General features: G+C 46.5%; 1 protein-coding gene across 3 annotated transcripts in view; it reads left to right on the plus strand.

The window, feature by feature from the left end:
* Positions 1-558: 558 nt before the first annotated feature.
* The window catches only part of ZC3H7A (zinc finger CCCH-type containing 7A), a 35,243-nt gene continuing 11,218 nt past the window's right edge, over positions 559-24,583 (plus strand). The window contains exons 1-15 of one of the 3 annotated variants that reach the window (XM_040459023.1): positions 559-691; positions 9,723-9,824; positions 10,948-10,987; positions 12,949-13,146; positions 14,564-14,722; positions 15,214-15,294; positions 15,409-15,447; positions 16,105-16,138; positions 16,631-16,914; positions 19,396-19,600; positions 20,692-20,756; positions 21,336-21,522; positions 22,222-22,383; positions 23,996-24,192; positions 24,464-24,564. In XM_040459023.1, coding sequence (XP_040314957.1) covers positions 9,757-9,824; positions 10,948-10,987; positions 12,949-13,146; positions 14,564-14,722; positions 15,214-15,294; positions 15,409-15,447; positions 16,105-16,138; positions 16,631-16,914; positions 19,396-19,600; positions 20,692-20,756; positions 21,336-21,522; positions 22,222-22,383; positions 23,996-24,192; positions 24,464-24,564 — 1,820 coding nt within the window. In that variant the 5' untranslated portion in view covers positions 559-691; positions 9,723-9,756. Of the gene's footprint in view, positions 692-6,775; positions 7,546-9,117; positions 9,825-10,947; positions 10,988-12,948; positions 13,147-14,563; positions 14,723-15,213; positions 15,295-15,408; positions 15,448-16,104; positions 16,139-16,630; positions 16,915-19,395; positions 19,601-20,691; positions 20,757-21,335; positions 21,523-22,221; positions 22,384-23,995; positions 24,193-24,463; positions 24,565-24,583 lie in introns of those variants that run through there. The other 2 variants (XM_040459022.1, XM_040459021.1) reach the window with 2 other exon arrangements.

The following is a 24,583-nucleotide window of genomic DNA, read 5'->3' on the forward strand; positions in this document are numbered from 1 at the left end:
CGGGGGCGCGTCTGCGGGACGGGGGCGCGAAGGGCTGCGGCTCGCTGCCCTCCGCGCCCGCATGCGTTTCCGCTGGCTCCGCACCTCCTCTCGGCTTGCTTACCCCCCTCCCCCACAAGCAGTGTGTTTTCATCATTTGTGTGTGTCTGCTGACCGTGGGTCCCCTAATTGAGGATTTCGGGTTTGGGGGGCGGGAAGGATGCGCGCAGAGTGCGTGGCTCGTTGATTTCATCCCCCCCCACCCCCCCGCGCGCCGTCCCTCTTTTCTTTTGCGCCGGGCGCACATCTAGGACCCGCGGCGAATGGTTTCCTGTCTTTACCGGGGATGCGGACACCGCCGGGCTTTAGGTTTCTTTCCCCCACCCTTAAGGAATGGAGACCTGTCAGTTCTCATTAGCGCGCATTCACGGTTGGGGACGGTCATCGCAGGGGTGTGGTCAAGCAGCGAAGCGCCGGCTGGGCCCGAGAGTTTGCGCCTGCGCCCGGGTTGGGGAATTTGTCGTGCTCCGGCATTCCACCCCCTCCCCCCCCCCCCCCCCCCGCCGTCCCCCAGTGTTTAGAGATCAGAGGGGGCATCCTCGCTTAGGGATTGAGAGAGCGGGGATCTGCTTGACATTAGACCTGCACGGCCCTGGAGGGTGGCCGCTGGCCTCTCGGGACTGTGGAGCACTTGGTGTGTGGCTAGACCCAGGTGAGATATGCTCAGGGTGAAAAATACATACGTGGTTTTTTAAACACTTGGTATGGCGGGGGGGGGGGGGGGGAAAGGTTATCACATTTATAATTTTTGTGTGTGTGTAAGTAATACACATCAAGATGATATTTTGAACACAATTGGGTTAATTAAAAGCGTTAAAATAATTCCCTCCAGTATCCTTCCACTTTTGTTTAACGTGGCACCTTGGAAATTTGAAATTACATATGTGGCTCACATTGTATTTCTATTGGACCGCGCTCAAACAGAGCATCTGAGTGGGGGCAGGTTGGCTGGGAGCCTGTGCCCTCTGCTTATCTTTCCCTGCTTCTCTGATGGCATGTGGCCTCCTGTCCCCTAGGCTCTCAAGGAGGCCCTTGCCTCTTCCTTCTTCCCCTGAGCTGAACTGAACCGTGGAGCTGATTGCAAATGAGGATCTTGTCCTAATTTGCAGAATAGTTCAAGTTATTAGAATTTTCTTTGTTGAAAAATGTTCACTCTGTGCTGTCTCTTGGAGTCTGGAAATGGTTATGTTAGGTTCGAATCAGAATTAGATGGTGAGTTGTCGAGGCTCAGTATTACCAGTATTTATGTGCATACTGTAGAGAGCATGTTAATTTTCAGGGCCTCTGCCCCTGAAATGAACTGGAAAGCCCATGCCTTCCTTTGAGTTATTGTGACTTTTGCCTGGGGGCTCATCATTGCTCTCCTGAAGTATCCAGTAGAATAGTCACTCTTCCAAGAAGATGGTAGAACACCTGTGATGTTGCCCTATCTGGGTCTGTAGTCTCTGAAGTTTACATTGTAGCCGTATGCTTTTATAAGTTTACCAGAGTAAACTAACTGTTGCAAGACAGGCTTGACAGTAATGTTACTTTGAAACTACTTTTTGTTTGTGTATGCCCTTACACACCGGAGTCGGGAGTCTGAGGACAGAATTTAATCCAGAATGGTATTACAATCTTTCACTTGAAATTTAGGAATACCTTTTTAGGCAAAAAACCAGCACTGTGCCGTATACCGTCGGACCACTTTCTCTTCCTGTGTGTGTCTTGTAGGAATGTTTAATATTCAGTCTTTGCGTATAAAGATATTATGGTGTGGGTGGAGCATATTTCCATATGCAAAGTTTCCCTGGACTGGTATTTTAACCCTCTGTGTCCACTGCATTCCCCCGGAAACCCTCTGCTTTGTCTAAGTTTCTTCAAATGATGTTCTTTGAGCATGTCGGGGTGTGTGTGTGTGTGTGTGTGTGTGTGTGTACAAGGGTGTGTTTATTCTGTTCGCCTTGAGTGGCTTTGAAATGCCCACCTGTCTGTCAGAGCTGTGTTTGTTTTTCAGAGCCCAGCCCAGGGCTGACTTAGACTGCTTGCCCTCCTCCTGGCGTCCCTGGCACTTACAGTGCAGAATAGGGTGCTGGATCAGGATTCGGGCTTGGAGCCAGACTGTCTGGCTCTGAAATCCAGCTCAGCCACTTCCTAGCCATGATCGTGCACTGCTTGCGTCACTTGTCTGTGCTTCGGTTTCCTCCTAGTACCTATCCCTTAAGACTATCACGGGATTAAATGATTTAATACATGCCAAGCGCTTAGGACGATGCTTGGCATCCAGTAAGAGCGCTAAGTGTTAGCTATTGTATCTGTCTATACAACATGTTGCAATCAAATTTCACTTGCCTCCGTGTCTTGTGCTAATGGGAGCTAGTTTCTTAAATTACCTTGTGTCATGGGCAGGAATACACAGCCGGTTGCTAGCCTGGAACATGGTGAGTATAATCAGTTTCACGTAAAGCAGGCACTGAGTATGTACTTAAGGAATTATAATGAAGATCAGGGGTACCTTTCCTCCTTACATAAAAGGTCAGAATGAGTAACATTTAAGACCAGCTGATAAGCAAAAGATAATGTTCCAGCTGCAAAATTTTAGATGATTTAATGAAATTTACATTTAATTGGGCTTCTTGCTTTGCAGTGTACTCTTCAGAGCCCTCCCACTCCATTTCCCTTTCGCGTAGGGAGAAGACAGCACGTCTGACTTGCTCCCCACCCCGGTTGGTGATGAAGGAAACCCATCCCTGCACTACTTCCTGGGTCGCTTGTGGTCTTTCTCTGTGGCTGTCTCAGGTCGATCCCCGCCTTGTCGATTGTCTCCCCACCTAGTGCCCCTAAAGGGTCCAGGCAGAGTGCACCAGAGCCCAGTCTGCCCGCCTGGTCATTTCCTCCCTGGGGCCCCCCCCCCCCCCCCCCCCCGGTCGTGCTTGCCTTTTCATGAACAGTTGTATCAGGCGTTAACTCTTGCGCCTCTGAACTTTGTGTGAAGCATTCTCTCCACGCTTGGCCACTTCATTCGTTCTTCCATTCAAATATGTATCGACCTGGACCCAGATGTTGGAATGCGGTCAGGACTAAGACGAGGTAGCTGTGGAGGTCAAGAGCACAGTGAGAGTGAGGTGGGGCAACCACTTAGGGGGCACGGCAGGGAAGGTCTCGAAAGGTGATATTTAAACCAAGATTCCAGGAAGGAAGGACCAGCTCTGGGTCCCTCTGGGAAGTGTGTTATGGGCGGGGGGAGAGGCTAGCGCGCAGTGCCCAGGGGCGGAGCCCCGCACTCCTGCACACCCCTGGCGGGGGGCGGGGCGGAGGGGCGGGAGCACAGCCAGCCTGCTGCGCCTGCGTGGGGGCGGGGCCGAGGAAAGAGCTTGGGACTGTCTTCCTCGGTCTGAGAGGTCAGGGTGAGGACTCTGGGTTTTACTCTAAGTGCTGGGATTTAGAGCGTGGCTGTAATAGCTGGTGGACGTTTTCAGTTTAGTGTGGGAAGTGGGTGGGGGAGGGACAGGGGGAGGACCGGAAGCTTAGAGGGGAGGCAGGGACAGGAGGCCGCTGCCACATCGCGTCACTCGAGATGGTGTGACCGGGCCAGGGGGTGCGGGGGAGCTCGTGGGAAGTGGTCAGAGTCGGGGTGCCCTGTGCATAGTCTGCAGTGTCGCCGGTGGGCTTCATCAGCAGGGTGATGGATGTGGGTGTGGGGGAAAGAAGGGCGTGATGCCAGGTCTCTGGGTCTGGTTTGAGCAGGTGGCTAGCAGGTGGTTTCAGGACTTTGGCAAAGGTAAGAGCGGGCAGAGGGATAGGATTGGCAGGAGAGCCTGGGGTTAGGACCCTTTAAGTTGGAAATGCTGAGTAAAAATCACGGGCAGCCCAGAATTTTGTATGCATAGCAGTGTAGACTGGATGGCCTTTTTGTAAACAGTGAAGGAATATATATATATCCCTACATCACTCCTTACAGTCACCTGGTAGATCCCATTAAAATGTTTGTTTACTTTTTTTAACTTTTAAAAAATCGAAAACAATTTTAGTTTTTAAAAAATTAAAAACAATTTTTAAATTTTTAAAAATGTTTATTTTTGAGAGAACATGAGCCGGGGGGAGGGACAGAGAGAGAGGGAGACATGGAATCCGAAGCAGGCCCCAGGCTCCGAGCTGTCAGCACAGAGCCCGACATGGGGCTCAAACCCACAAACCGCGAGATCATGGCCTGAGCTGAAGTCAGATGCTCAACCAGCCAAGCCACCCAGGTGCCCCCTCCCCAAATGAAAACAAAACAAAACCAAGAGTACTAGGAGAACACCCAGAAGACTGCTTTCGTCAACATCTGAAGTGCCTTCCTGAATGAGAAAAGCTCAGCCTGGAAGGAAAATGGGCAAAGGGCACAAACAGACAGTTTACGGAGAAGGACGAACCGGCGACTCTGAAACTTGAAGGGCTGTGCAGCCTCACGGGTGACGGAAGGGCCCGGACAAAACCTCGTCGCGTTGTCTCCCCGTTGTCGCATGCTCGTCCCTTCCCCGGTTGGCACGAGTGGAGTGAACCGCGAGGGAACCGCGTGCCGAAATGGGGGCCCCCAGGCCTCGTTGGTGGCAGGGTGGTGTCACACGTGGGCAGGAGCAGGTACAGTAGACGGGAGACACGCTCCCTTCAGCCCGTGGACGTCCTCGGAAGACGGACTTCTGTGAGATGCCCTGGGTCCCTGGTGAGCTTCAGAGACTGGAAGCCGCCAGAACGTGGGTCTCTGGTGGCCTGCGGCCGTATTGCGGATCGTGGCCGGTCAAGCCGCTTCACGTGTCCTGTCGGGGAGTGACCTTTGAGGTTAGGTACTGGGAGGAGAAAAGCAGGGTGCAGACACGTCAGGAGCCTCAGTTTGTACAAAAGATAACATAGGCACAGGATGCTTGTAACTTTTTATTTTGAAATGAGTATAAGCTCGCAGGAAATTGCCCGATGGGTATGTAGAGCCTCCCACAAAGCCTCCCTTCGTCCACTTCTCCCAGTGGTGCCAGGAAGCTGGTGTTAGTGGAGTACTGTTAAGCAGACTGCGGGCGCTTACTCTTGCCGGGTTTTTTGACATGCACCTGTGTGTGTGTGTGTGTGTGTGTGTGTGTGTGTGTGTGTGTGTGTGTGTGCGCGCGCGATGTTATCCCAGGTGTAGATTCATGTAATCACCACCGCAGTCAACACAGTTGAGACACACTATTCCGCAGAGTTCCTCTGGCAGGACACAGAAGAGCCCAGTAACACAATGGGTGGTTGTCCTCGGGAAGGGCGGGTGGGTGCTGAGTGACAGGAGAGGAGACCATCCTTTTTTTCCTCCGTCCTGATATTAAAATCTTGCCTTTTAAACTACGCGATGTAGGGGCCCCTGGGTGGCTCAGTCGGTTAAGAGCCCGACTTCTGGTGTCAGCTCAGGTCATGGTCTTGTGGTTGGTGGGTTCGAGCCCCGTGTTGGGCTCTGTGCTGACACTGCAGTGTGCTTGAGATTCTCTTTCTTTCTCTGTCCCTCCCCGCTCGCTCTCAAAAAATAAACATTAAGCACTATTAAATAAAGAGTCTGTGATGCCTGTGAGCTGTCTAGTAGAACCATCAGAACGGCAGGTAGGCGGTCTCCAGCCTTGGGCCATGTGGGATGTCCCAGAGCTGAGCGTGTGGCTGGGGGAGGGAAGGAGCTCCAGTGAAGCCCCAGGACTCGCACGTTTAGAGACCAGCTGGACAGAGCCCCAGGCTCAAGGACGGAGTGGGCACCTGTTGTGTGCTGCTGAGTTAGGATGAGATAGGGGGCTGTTGGGTGAACTTTATCACGTTCTTCCTCACTTTAAAATTGATGCCAGATTTTAACTGGGTCCCCAAATAAGATGATGTATCAAGTGTTTATCTTTTCTTTCTTTCAAAGTGGGAAGTGGGAGGGTGAAATTAATCTGTGGTGGAAGAAAGTCAGAACAGTGATTGCCGGGGGGGCAGGGATTGGCTGAGGGAACTATCTGGACTGACCGTAATGGTGAACTCAAGACTGGGGTCTGGGTTACAGGAGTGTGATGTTTGTCAAATCCTCCCTTACAATTTGTGCATTTTATGGGGAAAAAGTTTTCGTGCATATGGCCTTAAGAAAACCCATAAATCTTGAAACCTAAGTAATGCTACATATTCTGAAGCGTTTATTGATGAATTGTAATTGATGTCTGCCACTTTGCAGTTCAGCAAAATAATAAGGTGCATTGATGGATGGACAGAGGGATGGGCGGATGGATAAAGATGGGTCGATGTACTAGGTTTTTATCCAAGGGGGACAGGAGTGGTGATTCTAAGGGCCACACGCACCCCAGTGTTTATAGCCAATAGCCAAAGTATGGAAAGAGCCCCAATGTCCATTGATGGATGAATGGATAAAGAAGATGTGATATATGTGTACAATGGAGTATTACTCGGCATTCAAAAAGAATGAAATCTTGCTATTTGCAACTACGTGGATGGAACTGGAGGGAATTATGCTAAGCGAAATTAGTCAGAGAAGCCACATATCATATGACTTCACTCATATGAGGACTTTAAGACACAGAACAGATGAACACAAGGGAAGGGAGGTAAAAATAATATAAAAACAAGGAGGGGGACAAAACAGAAGAGACTCTTAAACATGGAGAACAAACAGAGGATTACTGGAGGGGTGGTGGGAAGGGGGATGGGGTAAATGGGTAAGGGGCATTAAGGAATCTACTCCTGAAATCATTGTGGAAATAAATAAATAATTAAAAATAAATAAAATCCATTAATAAATATTTTCAAATTAAAAGAGAAAGGTGGGCAGATGTGATAAACAGCAAAACATTAATTGTAGACCATAGGTATACAGTGTTCACCGAGAAAGATTTTTAACTTGGGGGCAAAACTACAAGAACATGAAATTCTCCTTCCTACTGTATTTGACTCTCCCCTGATTATCCGTTCGCAAATCTTTAAACATGGAAAGGAGAGGTGGTTCATGCTATTAAAAGAGCCTGCGTCTTATTTCCTCTTAATCACCTACTTGAGTTGTCAGCTCTTTGCCACATGCCCTTTGTCCTTAAGAGGTTGAGGTTCAAGGTTTTCTGGCACTTTCTGGGGAAATGGCTCTAAGGCTATTAACTTAGTGGATTATCATTACCTGGGAGTCCCTTCTGTGCCAGCAGATTTGCCTTTTGAGTGAACCTCAAACTAATTCCTCACCTTGCCTGTGCAGGGGTTGGGAGAAGGGTGACTCATCATTGAGGACAGGCAAGAATTCTTGCTTTGGGTAACCCTTTCCTTGTCCCCATCTTTCAGGCCTGACTGCCGTGACACCCCCAAGTGCCCTTCTGGGTGCCTTTGGGCAGTCGGTTCTGGCTCTACGTCGGCCCCATCTTACATAAAATAGGAAGAAGGCTTGGTGGTCCCTTAAGTCGTCTTTCCAAGGAAGGGGTCAGAGGCTATGTGGATTTCTAAAAAATACTTCAAATTTTTTCTCAGCGGTAATTCACGTTCAGCGTTCAGGAAGAAGTTTTAAAGGTAGGTATGCAGTGCAAAGGCCCTTCTCACCGCGCCCTGAGCCCCCAGGTTTCTGCCATTGCTGTGGTTTTCTGAGATTCCCTCTGGAGCTGTTGCGAGGATGTACAAGGAAATGTGAATAGACAGCCTCCCCCGACCTTTTCTCTAAACAGAACAGGGTCCTATTGGGGATACAGCACCTTTACTTGGTCTTTTTTCCCAACACAGTCCATGTCCTTCTTGATAGACGTTGGGTACGTTTTTGGTCTTTTTCTCTTACAAATAGCACCTCCTTAAATACCTTTGTACATCCAAGTATGATTTAACTTTTTTTTGTTGTTGTTAAGGAAATGGTCGGATGAGTTCAAGTGGAAGATTAGAAAGACCCCCGCCCCCCCCCCCCCCCCCCCCACCTCCCCATCACATGTTAGGACAGTGGTCCATGTTTTTGGCGGTCTTGTTTCATTTCTACCCATTCATCCCCCTCTAAGCTAGACTGTCTGAAACACAAATTCCAGAAATAATGACATCTCGCTTCAGCATCCTGGGCTTTGTACCCTTTTTATTTTGAAACATTTCAGACGTTGACAAAGTACAGAGATTCCTTGTATTTGTCACTAGTTTTGGGAACATTCAGCTGTTTCACCCCCTCCAGCCCCCTTTTGTTTTTATTTGCTGGAATATTTCGTGGCAAATCTTGGATAGATCATTTCACAAGTAAACACTTCAGTAAAGTAACAACTTTTATTATTAAACATTTTTTTAAATTATTTTATTTTTGTGAGAGAGAGAGAGGGATCGAGCATGAGCGTGAGTGGGGGAGGAGCAGAGAGAGAGAGACAGAGAGAGTCCACAGCAGGCTCTCTGCGCTGTCAGCACAGAGCCCGACACGGGGCTCGAACTCACAAACTGTGAGATCAGGACCTGAGCTGCAGTCAAGAGTTGGACGTTCAACCGAGTCACCCACGTGTCCCAGGAAAGTCAACAGCTTTGAGATTAGAAGATCGAAACGTGTAGACCTCCAGTGTTTAAAAGATGGAAAAAAATGATCACCAGTTACCAGCCTTCGGGGCCTTTCAACCCTTGTCCCCACCTCTACACTTTGAAAAAGGTAGATTCTATAATAAAACTATGAACGTCAAGCAATAATGAAACTAGAACATTTGAGCTTGAAACCTGGGTGCAAGTTCCCCATCCGTCATGCGCATTCAAAGACACGGTTTGTGTGGTAAGATGTCCTCTTAGGTTTAGAGCCCAGCGCTCATCTTGGAGGGATGATGTGCCCCCTCCCCGTCCCTGCCAGGGGACACACAACAAAGCCTGGAGGAATTTTTGGTTGTCACAACTGGGGGAAGGGGCGTTACTGGCATCTTGTGGGTGGAGGCCAGGGGCGTATCGTGCACAGCACGGGCCCCTAGAGTCAAGGACTGTCTGGCCCCAGCTGCTGAGGTCGCCAAACCCTGGTTGAGGACACTGGGAGATGGTGTTTTATCATGGATCTCTTCCCTGTGGTTTTCCTTTAACTTGCTGGGAATTGCTTAATGAACATTGATGGGGGCGGGCCAGTGGTGGGGGGGGGTGCAGATCCCAACGGTACTTTTTTGTGTTGACATTTGCCCCTGTTATGTGGAAGGTGAACCTTTACCTTCTCGAGAATTCCAACCGAATGACTTCATTTAGATTTTTCATTCTATCAGTTGAATCAGCAAGGATTATTTCAGAAGTTTGTGTAACAAAATGTGTGTGAGGTTTCAGCTCTGCTCACCAGGAAGTCAGACTCCCTCGGAGGCGAGCGGATGTGAAACCTTTTCACTTCTGGAGCGCTTCCAGAAGCGAAACAAGGCCAGGACTGTTCCAGTGCAGCATACGCGTGCGTGCGTGCGTGCGTGCGTGCGTGCATATAGACACGGAAGAAACGAAACCTGTAGCCCAAGGGGTGGGGGGAGATGACTTAGGAGGGAGCAAAGTCTGCATGGCTGTGCAGCCTTAAGGGAGAGTGAAAACCAGATGCTTTCGTGTGTTGGGCAGCGGGGACCGTGCGGATGAGCCAGGGTTCCTGGTGTCCAGCAGCCCAGAGTCAAGTCAGCAGAGAGGGACGTGCCCACAGCTGATAGCGTGGCAAGACGGCGGACTGTGGGTGTTTTAGTTGGGGTCCAGAGCTCTGCGCCTCATGTGACTTTGTGCCTCGTTTTTTCCAGGTCGATCGTTTAGAAAGTGGATGTGCGGGGTAACATGTCCAGTGTGTCCGAGGAGAGAAGAAAAAGGCAGCAGAACATTAAGGAAGGACTGCAGTTTATCCAGTAAGGGCCCGACTCGCGTGTGTTCACGCCACGTATACAACTGGCCCTTGTGCACCGCGGGGTCAGGGGCGCAGACCCTTGCACAGTTGCACATCCACGTGTAACTTTTGACTTCCCAAAACAGGGCTACGAGCAGGCTACGACTGTTGACCGGATGCCTTGCCAATAGTGTAAACCAGTCGATGAACACGTTTTGTGCGTTACGCGTATTATTTACCGTATTAAAATAAAGTAAGCTGGAGAAAAGAAAAAGTTAAGAAATTCGTTAGGAAGAGGAAATGCATTTACAGCACCGTCCTAGGTTTATTGAAAAAGATAACGTTGTAAGTGGACCCGCGCAGTTCAAACCCGTGTTGTTCAAGAGTCGACTGTACTTTTTTATATTAGATTAAGAAACCTCTAGTCCTGTTTATAAGTCCTCTTAATCTGGGTTAGAAATTAGATATTTTTGTCTAGCAATATTTTTGGCTCGGGCACTTTTGACTTCCCACGTGTTCTGAAGTCTACCTTCCTGTCCCTGATTTTTAGAGCTAAAATCCTGTAGCGTCTCGGAAAATATTAGACCCAGAAGGATCAGAACCTAATCCCATCAGAGTGCTTCTGATGACTGAAAAGTGATGAAATCACCACGCACATAGGGCTTTTGTAATCAGACATTTCTCTTAAGAAGCTCAGTCTCTAACCGGCCTCCATGAAGCAGGATAGTGACAAGGCAGCCCAGGCCTTGGGCGGACACGAGCAGGCAGAAGTCTCTCTCTGTTTGTCCTGGGAGGAGACATTCTCCTCTGTACTGCAGCGAATTGAATCAAAAAGTATTAGTGGTTCTGTGCTGTAGAAAAAGTTTTTTGGTATTTGAAGAATTAGGCCTTCTTTTAGTAGAAGTAGGTTTAGGGAAAAAAGTGTTATACTTAAGAAAATATAAGGGAATAGTTACAGATCCCCCCCCCCCCATGTTGTGTGTGAATATGGCATATGTGAATAATAGTCGTAAAGGAAGGTAGGTCTTTAAAATGTGCTTTGAACCCGTAGCAAGCTGATAGAACCTTAGCTTTACAATGACGTCTGGATGAAGAAATCCTGATAAGAGTCTGATAATTAAAATTCATTGGTTTCTTTTTCTTAGGTCACCGCTGTCATATCCAGGGACACAGGAACAATATGCGGTAATGATTGGGAACATCTACTTAAAAGCTGTGCAAGTAACTGGTGAACCATAATGAATAGTGGGGGTTGGCAGACTCCAGCTTTGTGGGCCAAATGTGGTCTGTTGTCTGTTTCTGTAAATAAAGTTTTATTGGAATGCAGCCGCACCTCTTTGGTGATGTATTTATGATCTGTGGCCGTTTTCACGACATACGGTAGTTGAGACAGAGACCACATGGCCCACAAAGCCTAAAGTATTTACTCTCTGGGCACCTACAGAAAGAATTAGTCGATCTCCTCCATATAGAGGACAACATTGCTTTTGGCACATGGGGACAGTTGTCCTCCATTTTCTTTCCTCCATGAGTGTAGTTTGCCTAAGTTTTCTTCCGAGCCCCGTGAAAATTACTTTTTTTTTAAGTAAAGTTTTCTTTATGTTTATTTATTTTGCGAGAGAAGAGAGAGACGGAATGAAGGAGGGTCAGAGAGGGAGGGAGGGCATCCCGGGCAAGCTCCACACTGTCCACGCAGAGCCTGATTCGGGGCTTGATCTCACCAGCTGTGAGAGCATGACCTGAGCCGAAATCGGGAGTCAGACGCTTACCCGCTTACCCGACCGAGCCACCCAGGCGCCTCCTTCGAAAATTACTTTTAGCCTCCCTCTCGTTTACCGAAGACAAGTTGGACAGAATATGTTGTGAAGGAGAGAGCCCAGTGTCTTCTATTTTTATTTAGGAGAAAAGAGGTTCTCATAGGAGCCAAGGATACCTGGATCCTAGCAGAGAGCAGCCGGAGGTGAAACTAGTTAGAAACCCAGAGAAAGCCCAGTTCACCGCGCCTCGTGTGCGCAGGCTGTTAGTTCACCTGCGGCTTTTGGTGTCCAAGGGTTTTGATGCTTGCCAGTGTTCCTTCTTTTTCTCCGCCTCTCCCCCTCCCTCTTCCCTGTTTCCTTCTCTGTCTTCTTCCCTGCCCCTGCCCTCTCTCTCTCCAAACAGATGTAGAGTCATAGAGTATTATGGCTAGAAAGCCCTGGGAACAATCCGTTCATTGTACGGTTCATTTTACGTTCCTGACTTTTATAACTGGAACCGGGATCTCGAGAGGTTAAGTGGCCTGTCCCGAGCCACCGCCCTTGTTAAAGGTTGATCTGTCCAGTTTGCTTTACTAATTCTGTCAGCTTAGACACGAATTTCAAAAAATGAGACCCAGAACCCGAGTATTTACCTGATCTCGTAATACGTGTCTGATCTTGACTTGTGAAACATTAGCACAGTGATAGGAAATCATGAAGGAACCTCCAGAACTTTTATATGTACCAAAAGAACCTTGTATACTGTACTTGCTCGGCGAGAAAAAGGTTTAACATCCCCTCTCCCGGGACCAGTCCTGAGCAGACATTTACCAGAGAGGAAAGACAATGGTCCGTAAAAATGTGAGCGATCCTTGGTCATCAGGCACAGGGATAAGAAAGGGTACGGGTTTTCACCTAGAAATTAGTAGGGGTTTTGTGTCTCCCCACACAGGCACACACACGCTGCCCGGCGTTGGTGGGGGTGCTGTGAGCTGGGGACCGGACCGCTGGATGCGTCCACTGTTCTCGCCGCTTCGGAAGGCAGTTTAGAAATACTGGTCCAGGGCCCAAGATGCTCCTTCCTTCAGACCTAGACTCTCCACTCGTAGGAATTTGTTGTAGGCACAGAGTTGGGGATGTGAACAGGTTTTTACGAGGTGCTTTTGCCGCACTTTTCCTCCTGATGGGAAATTGCATCTTCTCTTGAGAAAGCACGCGAGGTGAAGGCCTCGCTGAGACGGTAGCGAGGTGGCCTGGGTTCCCCGTTTCTTACAGCAGCGCTCACTGCTGCGTCACATCTAAGACCAGAAGTCTCCAGTACAAAAATTGAAGTTTCCCTATACCCTGTCCTGTTTCGTAAAGGGCTTCAAGTGGTCACTTTCTTTCTTCTTTTCTTTTTTTTTTTTAAAGGTGTATTTACGTGCTCTTGTGAGAAATCTTTTTAACGAAGGAAATGATGTTTATCGGGAACACGATTGGAACAACTCGATAAGCCAGTACACAGAAGCTCTGAATATAGCTGGTTATGCAAAGTCGGAAGAAATTGTCATCCCTAAAGAAATAATTGAAAAACTGCATATAAATCGTATTGCTTGCTATTCTAATATGGTGAGTGGTGATTTTTGTTTAGAACAGAACAGGGTTTCTAGAGGGAAAAAATGTTTTTGGTAACAAAAGTACATCGTAAGTCAGTTTTCTAATTTCAATTAAAAAAAATTATTTTGTGCGGGAGAGAGGGGCAGAGAGCGAGAGAGGGAGAGAGAGAATCCCAATCAAGCTCTGCACTGTCAGCGCTGACTCAGGGCTCGAACTCACGAACCATGAGATCATGACCTGAGCCGAAATCAAGAGTCGCATGCTTAACCGACTGAGCCACCCAGGTACCCCTCTAATTTCAGTTTTTAAGAGAATCGTATTACTGCTTTAAAACGTTTTTTAAAGATATGTATTTATTATTTTAAGAGCTAGAGAGATAGAACACGAGCAGGGGAGGGCCAGAGAGAGAGAGAGAGAGAGAGAGAGAGAGAGAGACACAGAATCTGAAGCAGGCTCCAGGCTCTGAGCTGCTCATTGCAGAGCCCGACGCGGGGCTCAAACTCACAAATCATGACATTCGTGACCTGAGCCAAAGACACACATTTAACCAACTGAGCCACCCAGGTGCCCCTCTAACTGCCTGCTTTTAGAGTGGTCTGGAGTTTTGAAAAGCCAGCTTTGGATAAATGTTGAGGAATCTTAAAAATAAAATTTGTTTCTTGGTGACTGGTCCTTGGAGTTGCCACGTGAGTCTGGTTTCTGGGGTGTGTCCGCTTATAACAAAAATCAGCCCAGGAGGACGCAGGTCCCAGGTCCATGCATCAGTCAAGTCCCTGTCCCGACAGCGCACTTGGTCAAGAGTGCGTTAGTCCTCTTTGGAGCCCTGTTAGTGCAGCGTGGTGTTTAACCTTGAAGAGATTTAACATGAGCTTTTCACATGTCTGAGCTGAGAAAAGCAATATTTTGGTGCACTTTGAATTGTCACCGTGGACATTCAGTATCATTTAACTGAATTTAAGCAAGGTGCCCATGTTGTCACCCGATTCTGACTGAGTGAAGGTTCACCGATGGCTCATCTTGTTTTTTCTAATGGACTCTTCTCGGGCTAGCTAGCTGTTTGGGAGTTAACTTCCAGTCGACATTTTAATGATCTCCAACAAAGGCTCCTAGTGGAGGAAGCAGGAAGGGAGAGTGCCGCCTGGGGCATCAACTGCGTCTGGAAAGCTTTCTTTCTTGGAGACCTGGGGCCTTTACAGCCAAAGGTTAACATTTGTCTGGTCTGGATGATGGTTACGTGGGAGTTCATGATATTTGTACTTTTTCCATTTGGGAGTTTCATGATGAAAATATTTTTTTTCAAAGAAAAATAATACCGCTAACAGAGTTTGAAAGGAGGGCATTAGTCCAGGGTCTTAATTTGTCTGCATCGACAGGAAGACGTGTGTGCCAGAAGGAATTGTTGCTAACCTTGTTTGCTCTTACACCCCAGGGTTTTCACGATAAAGTTTTAGAAGACTGTGACACAGTGCTCAGTTTAAATGCCAGTAACTGCAAAGCTCTGTATCGGAAATCTAAGGCTCTCAGTGACTTAGGAAGATACAGAGAGGCTTATGACTCCGTAGCAAAGTGCTCCTTGGCGGTGCCTCAGGTACGGAATTTATATTTGAGTTCACTGGTTGACATGGTAACCATTTCGTTGCTTCCTTGTGGAGAAGGGGCGTCTAAAGAGTTCCATTTTCTTTTTTTTTTTTTTAAATTTTTTTTTTCAACGTTTTTTATTTATTTTTGGGACAGAGAGAGACAGAGCATGAACGGGGGAGGGGCAGAGAGAGAGGGAGACACAGAATCGGAAACAGGCTCCAGGCTCCGAGCCATCAGCCCAGAGCCTGACGCGGGGCTCGAACTCACGGACCGCGAGATCGTGACCTGGCTGAAGTCGGACGGTTAACCGACTGCGCCACCCAGGCGCCCCTAAAGAGTTCCATTTTCCAGTTCGCGGTCCACCCGCTGTATTTGGGATTACCTGCCCACCAAGCGAGTGTCTCCACGGAATATGAGTTCTAGCTGTTTTGCGATTTGCCTCCACAGTTGGTAAATATAACCCTCCGTTAGTCATATTTTCATTTTTTTTTTTTTCAGGATGAACATGTGATCAAACTAACGCAAGAACTAGCTCAGAAATTGGGATTTAAAATAAGAAAAGCGTATGTTAGGGCTGAGGTAAGCTGGAGTTCTCCCCACGGGGTATTTTCGTTTTCTTTGGTTGTAACTTGGTTACAGTTCTGTTTTTCACGTAATTTTTTTTTTTTAATGAGCATCTTTGTTTTCTTTCAGCTCGCGTTAAAATCCGTTCCTGGGGACGGGGCTACCAAGGTAAAGTTATTGCTCCTGTAAGACGCGTAACTTTTTGGGAAAAAGAAGCAGATGGCCACGTTAGCAGTTCTGCTTTTAATATTTTTGGTTTGTGTCTATTTTTGAGAGCTTTTTGTTTCTCAGACACATAATTGGCCAGAGCTTCCTGTCCTATAAAAAGAAACAAACAACTCAAGTAGTATCTTTCAACCAGCATTTCCTCAAGTCCAATGGCGCATTTTACAGGACGTTCGTAGATGTTAGGTTTTATTAGAAAATTGGCCCGGGGCCAGATATTAATGTTGGGAGCCATTGGGTTGAACACGGGTCCCAAGCGGTTGGTTTTTAAAAGGTAAGTCTTCGTGGAGCTGTTAGGATGCCTTTGTGAGTTGGGGAGTGAGCGGTGGCTAGACGAGGCCCTCCAGAACTTGAACGCTCCTGAACGGCCTTTGGGAAGCACTGTCCACGAGGGCCCAGCGGTCACGCCGCTGGGCCCGCCCTGCTTAACCACTCGTTCCCGAGGTGTGCCCACTCCATTTATCTCTTGGATCTCCATTGGAAGGAAGTAAAATTTCTGCGAGAACTCGCATTGCTGTCTCGGAGTGAGATTTACAGACTCCTCATAGACTGGAATCCTGACCGTACGCACGATGATCGGTTGTTTGGTTTCATTTCCAGGCTTTGAGCTGTTCTGTGGAAGATATCGAGCCAGGTACGTTTTCTCGCGTCATGTTGGTCTAGAAAGTGGCGGCGTTAGATGCTCTAGATGTGATAGCGTTGTCAAATACGATTACCATGCGGCCGTTGGTATGAAAGCAAGAATAATTCTGAAAACCACTTTAGCGCTTCTGGATGTCCTGGCAGTGTGATTGGTAATTCTGCGTGTCAGTAAGCGGTCAGTGAACGCCCCGGGTGGCTTTACCAGCGTCTCGTAGCTCTGCCCGGCAGGCGCCCGGGCATTTTGAGACACAAGGATAAGTTTTCACAAGCCGCTCTGTCTATCCCTGGGTAAAACCAACGACTTCGATAATTATTTTTACCCTTGTCTCTGACCTGCTTCTGCTACTGTCTCGTCTATTTATTTTTATCATTGCTTTCGTACCCTCACCTGGCTCTTCCGTTTCTCTCTTATTGGCTCTTGACGCTAGTCTTCGGTGAGTAAGTACACCGAAGATGAGTGGGTACGTTTCGATCCGTGTTACAGATTTGTTAACTCCGAGGCAGGAAGCAGTTCCTGTCGTCTCTGTGCCTGCGTCCAGTTTCTCCCACCAAGTCGGAAGTGAGCTGGCCTCAGTTCCTATCATGCCCTTACCCTCTATGCTGCCCCTGCAAGTGGACGAGAGCCCCCTGCCATCGGTGGTGTTGGCAAATGGAGGAAAGGCCCCCTTCACCATGCCGGAACCTTTCCTGGATGACGGAGATATGGTCCTCGGCGACGAAATAGATGACCTTCTTGATTCGGCACCTGAGGCCAATGAAACTGTTATGGTAAATGTCAGCGTCACTCCTCTCTTCTGAAGCCAGGCTTAATTTTTTTTTTTTTTTTTTTTTTTTTTTTTTTTGCCGTATGACCTCCTCGGTATTTTCAGCATTTCCTGTAGGTTAAACTTAGCTTAAAAGGTACTTTTGTCCTTCTCTGGGAGTACCATGCCCGTGTGGTTATTTTTTAAATAAAACAAAACGCCAGTCTAGTAATGAGCCAGTTTTCCTCAACACCTGTTGGAATCACATAGTATGGAAAGGGTAAACTTAAAATTCTGAAAAAGAATTGGCATTTGGTATTTAAAGAAAAATAATTTCTTTATTTTTATTTTTATTTAAAGAAAAAGAATTTGTTTGTTTGTTTTGGATTAAAGACTTAAAGGATAAATGCCTCAGGGTAACTGTGTAGCCAAGGTCCGGCCATATCTGAAATGCTGCAAAATAAGAATGGGTTTTACGTTTTTAAATGGCTGGAAGGGGGAAAAACAGACCAGTATTTTGTGACACATGGAAATTATATGAAATTCATATTTCGGTGTCATCAGTAAAGTTTTATCGGAACACAGCCATGACCATTCACTTCTGCATTGTGTGTGGCTGCTTTTGCACCGAAGCCACACAGCTGAGTAGTTGAGACAGACCGCGTGGCTAAAATACTGAATATCTAGTCCTTCACAGGAAAAGTTTACCGACCCCTGCCACACAGTATATTAAACTAGCAGCAACAGCAGCAACACTGTCATGAGGAGGATGGGGAGCAACTCAGGGCTGGTTCCAGCGTGGCTGAGATAGATGATGTCTGTGGGCAGTTAACTGATCCTGTTTGGGTTTGATTCTTACCACCTCTGTGGTCTTGGGCGGCTTTACCTCACCTCTCGGGACGTCAGTTTCCTTGTCTGTACAATGGCGATCACAGTAGGTAGGACGCATCTTGGAAAGGTGAAGAGTTCAACAGATAGCGTGGAACTTGCTTCAGTACTTAGAAGGCACAGGGAAACCCTCAGTAAGTTGTCGCTGTGATGGGGGAAGAGAGGGGCAGCATTCTGTGTGTCCTCGTGAGATCGTAAATTCCCATCCCCAGAGAGATGGTCCAGCGTTTCTGCCTTCTCCGGCTCCCTTCTCTTGAGGACCTTCCATTTCCCCCTGCCCCTACGCTATTGCTCCTTAATAAAGCCAGTTCTCCTGAGCCTCGTGTAAGGAATCGGAAGGAAATGAAACGTGAATGTAACATTGGGTTTGAGACAATATTGGATGGACATCACACCCTGACGCCCACAGAGTATTCACGGGCATTTATTTGGGATTCTGAAGTCTATTCTAGTCCGTTTGCCTTTTTCTTTTTTCCTCCTAATTTTTTTATTCTCAAGTTAGTTAACATGCAGTGTAGTCTTGCCTTCAGGAGTAGAACCCAGTGATTCATCGCTTACATGTGATGCCCAGTGCTGATGCCCCTAAAGTGCCCTCCTCGTTGCCCATCACCCGTTTACCCCATCCCCCCACCCACCTCCCCTCCAGCAACCCGAAGCCTGTCCTCTGTATTTAAGTCTTTTATGGATTGCCTCCCTCTCTGTTTTCATCTTATTTTTCCTTCTTTCCCCTGTGTTCATCTGTTAAATTTCTCAAATTACACATATGAATGAAATCATATCTTTCTCTGACTGACATATTTCACTCAGCATAAGACCCTCCAGTTCCATCCATGTTGTTGCAAATGGCAGGAGTTCATTCTTTCTCATTGCCGAGTAGTATTCCATTGTGTATATAAACCATATCTTCTTTATCCGTTTGTCAGTTGATGGACACTTGGGCTCTTGCCATCATTTGGCTATTGTTGATAGCGCTGCTGTAAACATTGGGGTACATGTGCCCCTTCGAATCAGCATTTTTTTGTAGCCTTTGGCTAAATTTCTAGTAGTGCAAATTGCTGGGTCGTAGGGTAGTTCTATTTTTAAGTTTTGAGGAACCTCTTCACTGTTTACCAGAGCGGCTGCACAGTTCGCATTCCCACCAACAGTGCAAGACGGTTCGTTTCCTGAGACCTTGATCCTTTTTTGAAAGTGGGCTTGGAAAGAAAGAAGCTCCATACCCTAGATTCTTCTTCTTTTTTGTTTTGTTTTGTTTTTAACGTTTGTTTATTTTTGAGAGACAAAGTGAGATAGAGCACACGCAGGGGAGGGGCAGAGAGAGAGGGAGAGACAGAATCCGAAGCAGGCTCGAGGCTCTGAGCTGGCAGCACAGAGTCCGACGTGGGGCTCGAACCCACAGACTGTGAGATCGTGACCTGAGCCAAAGTCGCAGGCTTAACCGACTGAGCCACCTAGGCGCCCCCGTAGCCTAGATTCTTCTCTTGAGTCTTGATACTGATTTCAGCTTTGTTACGTAATTACCCAGTGCAGTAATTTGTTTCTGTACGCTGATGTTCAAAGCAGGTTGGCCCACTTGTAATCAAGTTTCCTGGGGTTTAACAAAATCTTTTTTCTTTTTTAGCCGTCAGCTTTAGTCCGAGGAGCCCTTCCCGCAGCCAGTGTCCCCCCTAGCATGCCTTTCTCGGCATCTTTGTTGGGCACCTTGCCCATTGGTGCGAGGTATGCCCCTCCGCCCTCCTTCTCAGAACTGTATCCACCTTTGACCTCATCCTTGGAAGATTTCTGCTCTTCTTTGAGTTCATTTTCAATGAGTGATTCCAAGCGAGGTAAGAATCGAGCCGCTTGTGTAAATAACCGCAGTTCGTTTTCTAAAGAAGGCAGTCTGTTTGGCAATTACGTAACTCACTTTAGGTAGTTGGTGCTTGAGTTACTTTCGTTGTAGCTGTAAAAATGAAAACTAAATCTGCAGTTTTAATTCGCCTGGGCGTAACCGTGCCATTCAGGAGATGAAGGAGCAGGGGAATACTCAGGAATGTGTGTGGTACTTATTTTGGTGTTTTGAGTTTTTAAACAAGAGAGTTTGCTAAGCCGGGTGTCTATTGTTTTGGGGGACAAAATGGCTTAAATGTTTTCTCCAAGAAAGGCGTACCCCATCCTCACGGGTCTTAAAGGCAGGCTATCCTTGTAAAATTCTGAACGAAGCAAATAGTTAAAAGACTAATTTAAGGCGGAATTATTCAGAATTAAACCCATAGAATGAGATCTGTCTGCGTCAGGCTTCATCCCCAGAGGGCCCCAAACTGTGTGTGGTGCCTTAGTTTTGCAAGAGATTGCTGAGTTTTTGGTCTGGCCCCTGCCTCTCTAATTCTTTAATATCTGCTTTCAACAACATTGATCAAAATCTTCCAATTTTCCCAAGGTGTTGTTAGGTGGTTAAAGGGAGAAAAATCAGAACGATTGATTTAAAGACTGACACCTGAAAAAACTAAAATTTGTGGGAAGCAGAGGGCAGAGAGAAGGTAATCGAGGGGCAGCCCGAGAAAAAGAAAGTCACTGCACCTTACTCATTTTCCTAATGTTGTGGTGAATTCCTGCTTTGTAGTTTGAGGAGGCTGTTTTTTCCCATTTCGGACAGGAGTTATTTTCTTGGTCTTTTTAACAGCCCCACTCGGCAGGCCCTCCTTCAGCCAATGTCTCCGAAAACAGTTGGCCTGAGGGTTATGTATGCCCCTGGAAATTTCCAGAGGGAAGGAGACCATCCACTGCCCTCTGCGAGTGTCCTTGATGAGCAAGAAAGCTCCTTGGAAGCGGGAGCGGGAGGGAAAGTAACACGGGGGAAGCGTAGTCAGCCACTGAGCCCTGATGTTGTTGTGACATGATTAGAATGAGGTCTGTTGAAGTGTTTTTATTATTTTAGATGTGCCCACCTCAACTTCTAGAGAGGGAACAGCGCTTAGCGGCAGTAATTCCTCCCTTTTACTTGTAAGTGCCACTTCCTCTTTTGTAAATAACGTCGCTTAAATTGAACGTAGGTCTTTTACTTAAGTAACGGAATTACCCGAATGGACGTGATGGTCTCCCTTACGTCTCGCGTGTGCCGGGGGAAATGGTGGTGAGACAGGATCCTCGAGCAGCAGCCAGGGACGAACGCCGCGTGCGTAAGACCGCGCCTGTCACGGCACAGTCCTCGCGGTGGCACGGGGCGCAAGAGGCTTTAGCACCGCAGAACCCACACAGGCAAGATGAGATCAGGGCATAGGAAGAGTGTGTGCCGTAGGAGCAGAACGATGACCTGTTACTTCTGTCAACTCGCGAGAAGCCAGGAAGGTGGGGGAGGGGCCCAGAGACCCAAAGAGTGGAAAACCCAGAAAGAACCAGCTTTTCCATAGAAGCACAGCAACGGCAGACTAGTACCGATTTCAGTACGTGAAGAAATGTCTTGTTTGTCACAAATTTGTTTCCTTCTTTAGTGAGAGTGCAATATTTGTTGGCTGTTTTTTTTTTTTTTTTGTTTTTTTGGTTTTTTTTTTTTTTTTGGTTTTTTTTTTTTCCTTCTTGCAGATGAATGGACCAGGCAACTTGTTTGCTTCTGAGAGTTTCCTGGGAATTTCAAGCCACCCTAGAAATGACTTTGGAAACTTCTTTGGAAGCGCAGTTACTAAACCACCTTCATCCGTGACCCCAAGACACCCCCTTGAAGGAACCCATGAACTGAGACAAGCTTGTCAGATGTGTTTTGTAAAATCAGGTCAGGACCAAACAGGGGAGCTTAGTCGATAGTCTGAGAGTTCCGGACTCATAAATACGCGTGGAGAACACCAGCTACCGTGGTTTTTCCGTCCATGTTTGAGTTCTGGATAGGATAAGTCTGTTCTTATTTGATATAATTTCATTTATACAATCATATGGATTAGAATACCTTACCTGATGATGAAGTCTTACTGAAATTTTTTATGAAATTCTTTACTTTTCTATATATTTATTAAAAAATGTGATCGTTTTCAAATAAAGCAAGAACTAGAAAAAAAGCATTTTAAGACCAGTGTTTATAAAGGTAAAGTCTTTTCTGCTGGTTTGTTCCATACCTTTACCCCCAAGTCAGGTGATATAAACACAACTTATCCTAAACCAAAGCCTAAATTCATTTTCTTTCTTAGTTATGTATATTTCAGGGTGTCTTTTCCCTTTAGAAGCCATCAGAATTCCTGTCCTCATAGTTAAATAAGTATGTTTTCAGGGCGCTGGTGTTGAATAAAACTTCGTGTTCTCTGACAAATAGCATATAAAAGGCACAAATTACTTCGGTAGCTTATTTACATTTGGGGGTTATAAAAACAGGGTTTTTGTGGGAATTTAATAATCAATATCCGTCTGCTTGTAAATGTGCCTGTAAAATGAAATGTCGCTCTTTGTGCCTATGAGCAATCCTTTTTTACATCTTTTTCAGGCCCTAAGTTAATGGATTTCACTTACCATGCTAATATAGATCATAAATGTAAGAAAGATATTTTAATTGGTAGAATAAAGAATGTTGAAGATAAATCATGGAAAAAAATACGCCCAAGACCAACAAAAACAAATTATGAAGGACCTTATTATATATGTAAAGGTATGTACTATAATTAATTGGTGTGCATGACATAAGTGATAAATGATTTGTTACATTTATTATAATGGTCCCAGTATTACTGTTATTAAAAACGTGTAGGTAGAGTTAATTTTTTTTTTTTAATGTCTGTTTTTGAGAGAGAGACAGAGAGCGAGTGGAGGAGGGGCAGAGAGAGAGGGAGACACAGAATCCGAAACAGGCTCTAGGCTCTGAGCTGTCAGTACAGAGCCCGACGTGGGGCTTGAACTCACAAACTGTGAGATCATGCCGTGAGCTGAAGTCACACGCTTAACCAGCTGAGCCACTCAGGTGCCCCTAAAAATGTGTAGGTAGAATTAAAAGTTCCTTGGGTTGAGACATTTGTATCTTTTGTATTATTTTTACCTTTGTTTTTAACTTCTTTCAGTGCTTTGTGTGTGTGTGTGTGTGTGTGTGTGTGTGTGTGTGTGTGTGTGTGGATTTTTTAATGTTTATTTATTTTTGAGAGAGAGACAGCATGATCACGGGAGGGGCAGAGAGAGAGGGAGACACGGAATCTGAAGCAGGCTCCAGCCTCTGAGCTGTCAGCACAGACCCCGACGTGGGGCCCGAACTCACGAACCGTGAGATCATGACCTGAGCCAAAGTCAGAGGCTTAACCGACTGAGCCAACCAGGCACCCCAGTGCCTGTGTGTATTGATGGTTATGGAAACCGGGCTTTGGCCGATTTTAAACAGGTTTTAAACAGAAAACCGTCTTACGCTTTAGGTTCCCTGGCTGAGTCTAAACAGAATCAGAATACTGAACTGAGGCTTTGAAAATGTTCTTTTAAGTTGCTTTTGAGAGAACTTTATGTATTGAATTTTTTTTTTTAATTTTAATCTTTATTTATTTTTGAGAGAGACAGAGACAGAGCACAAGCAGGGGAGGAACAGAAAGAGAGGGAGACACAGAATCTGAAGCAGGCTCCAGGCTCTGAGCTGTCCGCACAGAGCCTGATGTGGGGCTCGAACCCACGAACCATGAGATCATGACCTAAGCCAAAGTCAGATGCTTAACTGACTGAGCCACCCACGCACCCCTGTATTCATTTTTGTCAGATTGCTTCATCTGAATGTGCTTTGAATGTCTCTTAAGTGATTTTTTAAACTTAGGTGGAGTATGTGAGAGCCTTTTCCCCATCAAAAATAAAAACAATCCAGACCCGTGGTGCTATCGTTCTAGAGTGAGTTCCATCCCTGCATAGTAAAATGTGTATCATTGCTTGAAGCTATCTGTGAGCTACAGAGGTTCAGCTGGTACCCTAAAAATGTTTCATAATCATTGGCTTTGAAGAAACAACGGCTAGGAGCACCTGGGTGGGTCAGTCGGTTAAGCGTCCAACTTGGGCTCGGGTGATGATCTCACGGTTCGTGCGTTTGAGCCCTGCATCGTTCTCTCTACTGTCAGCACAGAGCCTCCTTCGGATCCTCTGTCTCCCTCTCTCTCTGCCCCTCCCCGGCTTGAGCACTTGCTGTTTTTTTCTGTCTCTCAAAAAGAAAGAAAACACTAAAAAAAAAAAAAAATCAAAAACCAAAAAAACCAAAACCAATGGCTGTGTTTTAAATGTCTTTTGATGGTCTGTCTTTCTAGATGTTGCTGCTGAGGAGGAATGTAGATATTCAGGCCACTGCACATTTGCTTATTGCCAAGAAGAGATAGATATCTGGACACTGGAGCGGAAAGGGGCGTTCAGCAGAGAGGCTTTCTTTGGTGGCAATGGAAAGATCAACCTCACTGTATTCAAACTTCTCCAAGAGCATCTTGGAGAGTTTATATTCCTCTGTGAGGTACTATCTCCAAACCTTATTTTCTGACGTAAAATTGGTGATCGTTCCTGACTGGCAAGCCCAGAAATATAAAACACTTAGCACACGTCCTGCTACCTGGTGAGCGTTCACTCAGTCAATAGTCGCACCTCCCAGTATCCGAGAGAATGCAAAAACTTCTATGAGACATTAGTTGGCATCAGTTTGTAATGTATAAGTATGTGCATTAGTATGGTACAAAAGTTCTAATTTGTGTGATGTTGTGGTAATTCTTTTTCTCTGTCTGTTCCAGAAATGTTTTGATCATAAACCTAGAATGATAAGTAAAAGAAATAAAGATAATTCTACTTCTTGTTCTCACCCGGTTACAAAGCATGAGTTTGAAGACAATAAGTATGTTGGTAGTTTCTAA

Source organism: Herpailurus yagouaroundi, unplaced genomic scaffold (assembly GCF_014898765.1).
Source record: "Herpailurus yagouaroundi ecotype Mexico unplaced genomic scaffold, PumYag 222, whole genome shotgun sequence".
In the NCBI taxonomy this organism is placed as follows: domain Eukaryota; kingdom Metazoa; phylum Chordata; class Mammalia; order Carnivora; family Felidae; genus Herpailurus; species Herpailurus yagouaroundi.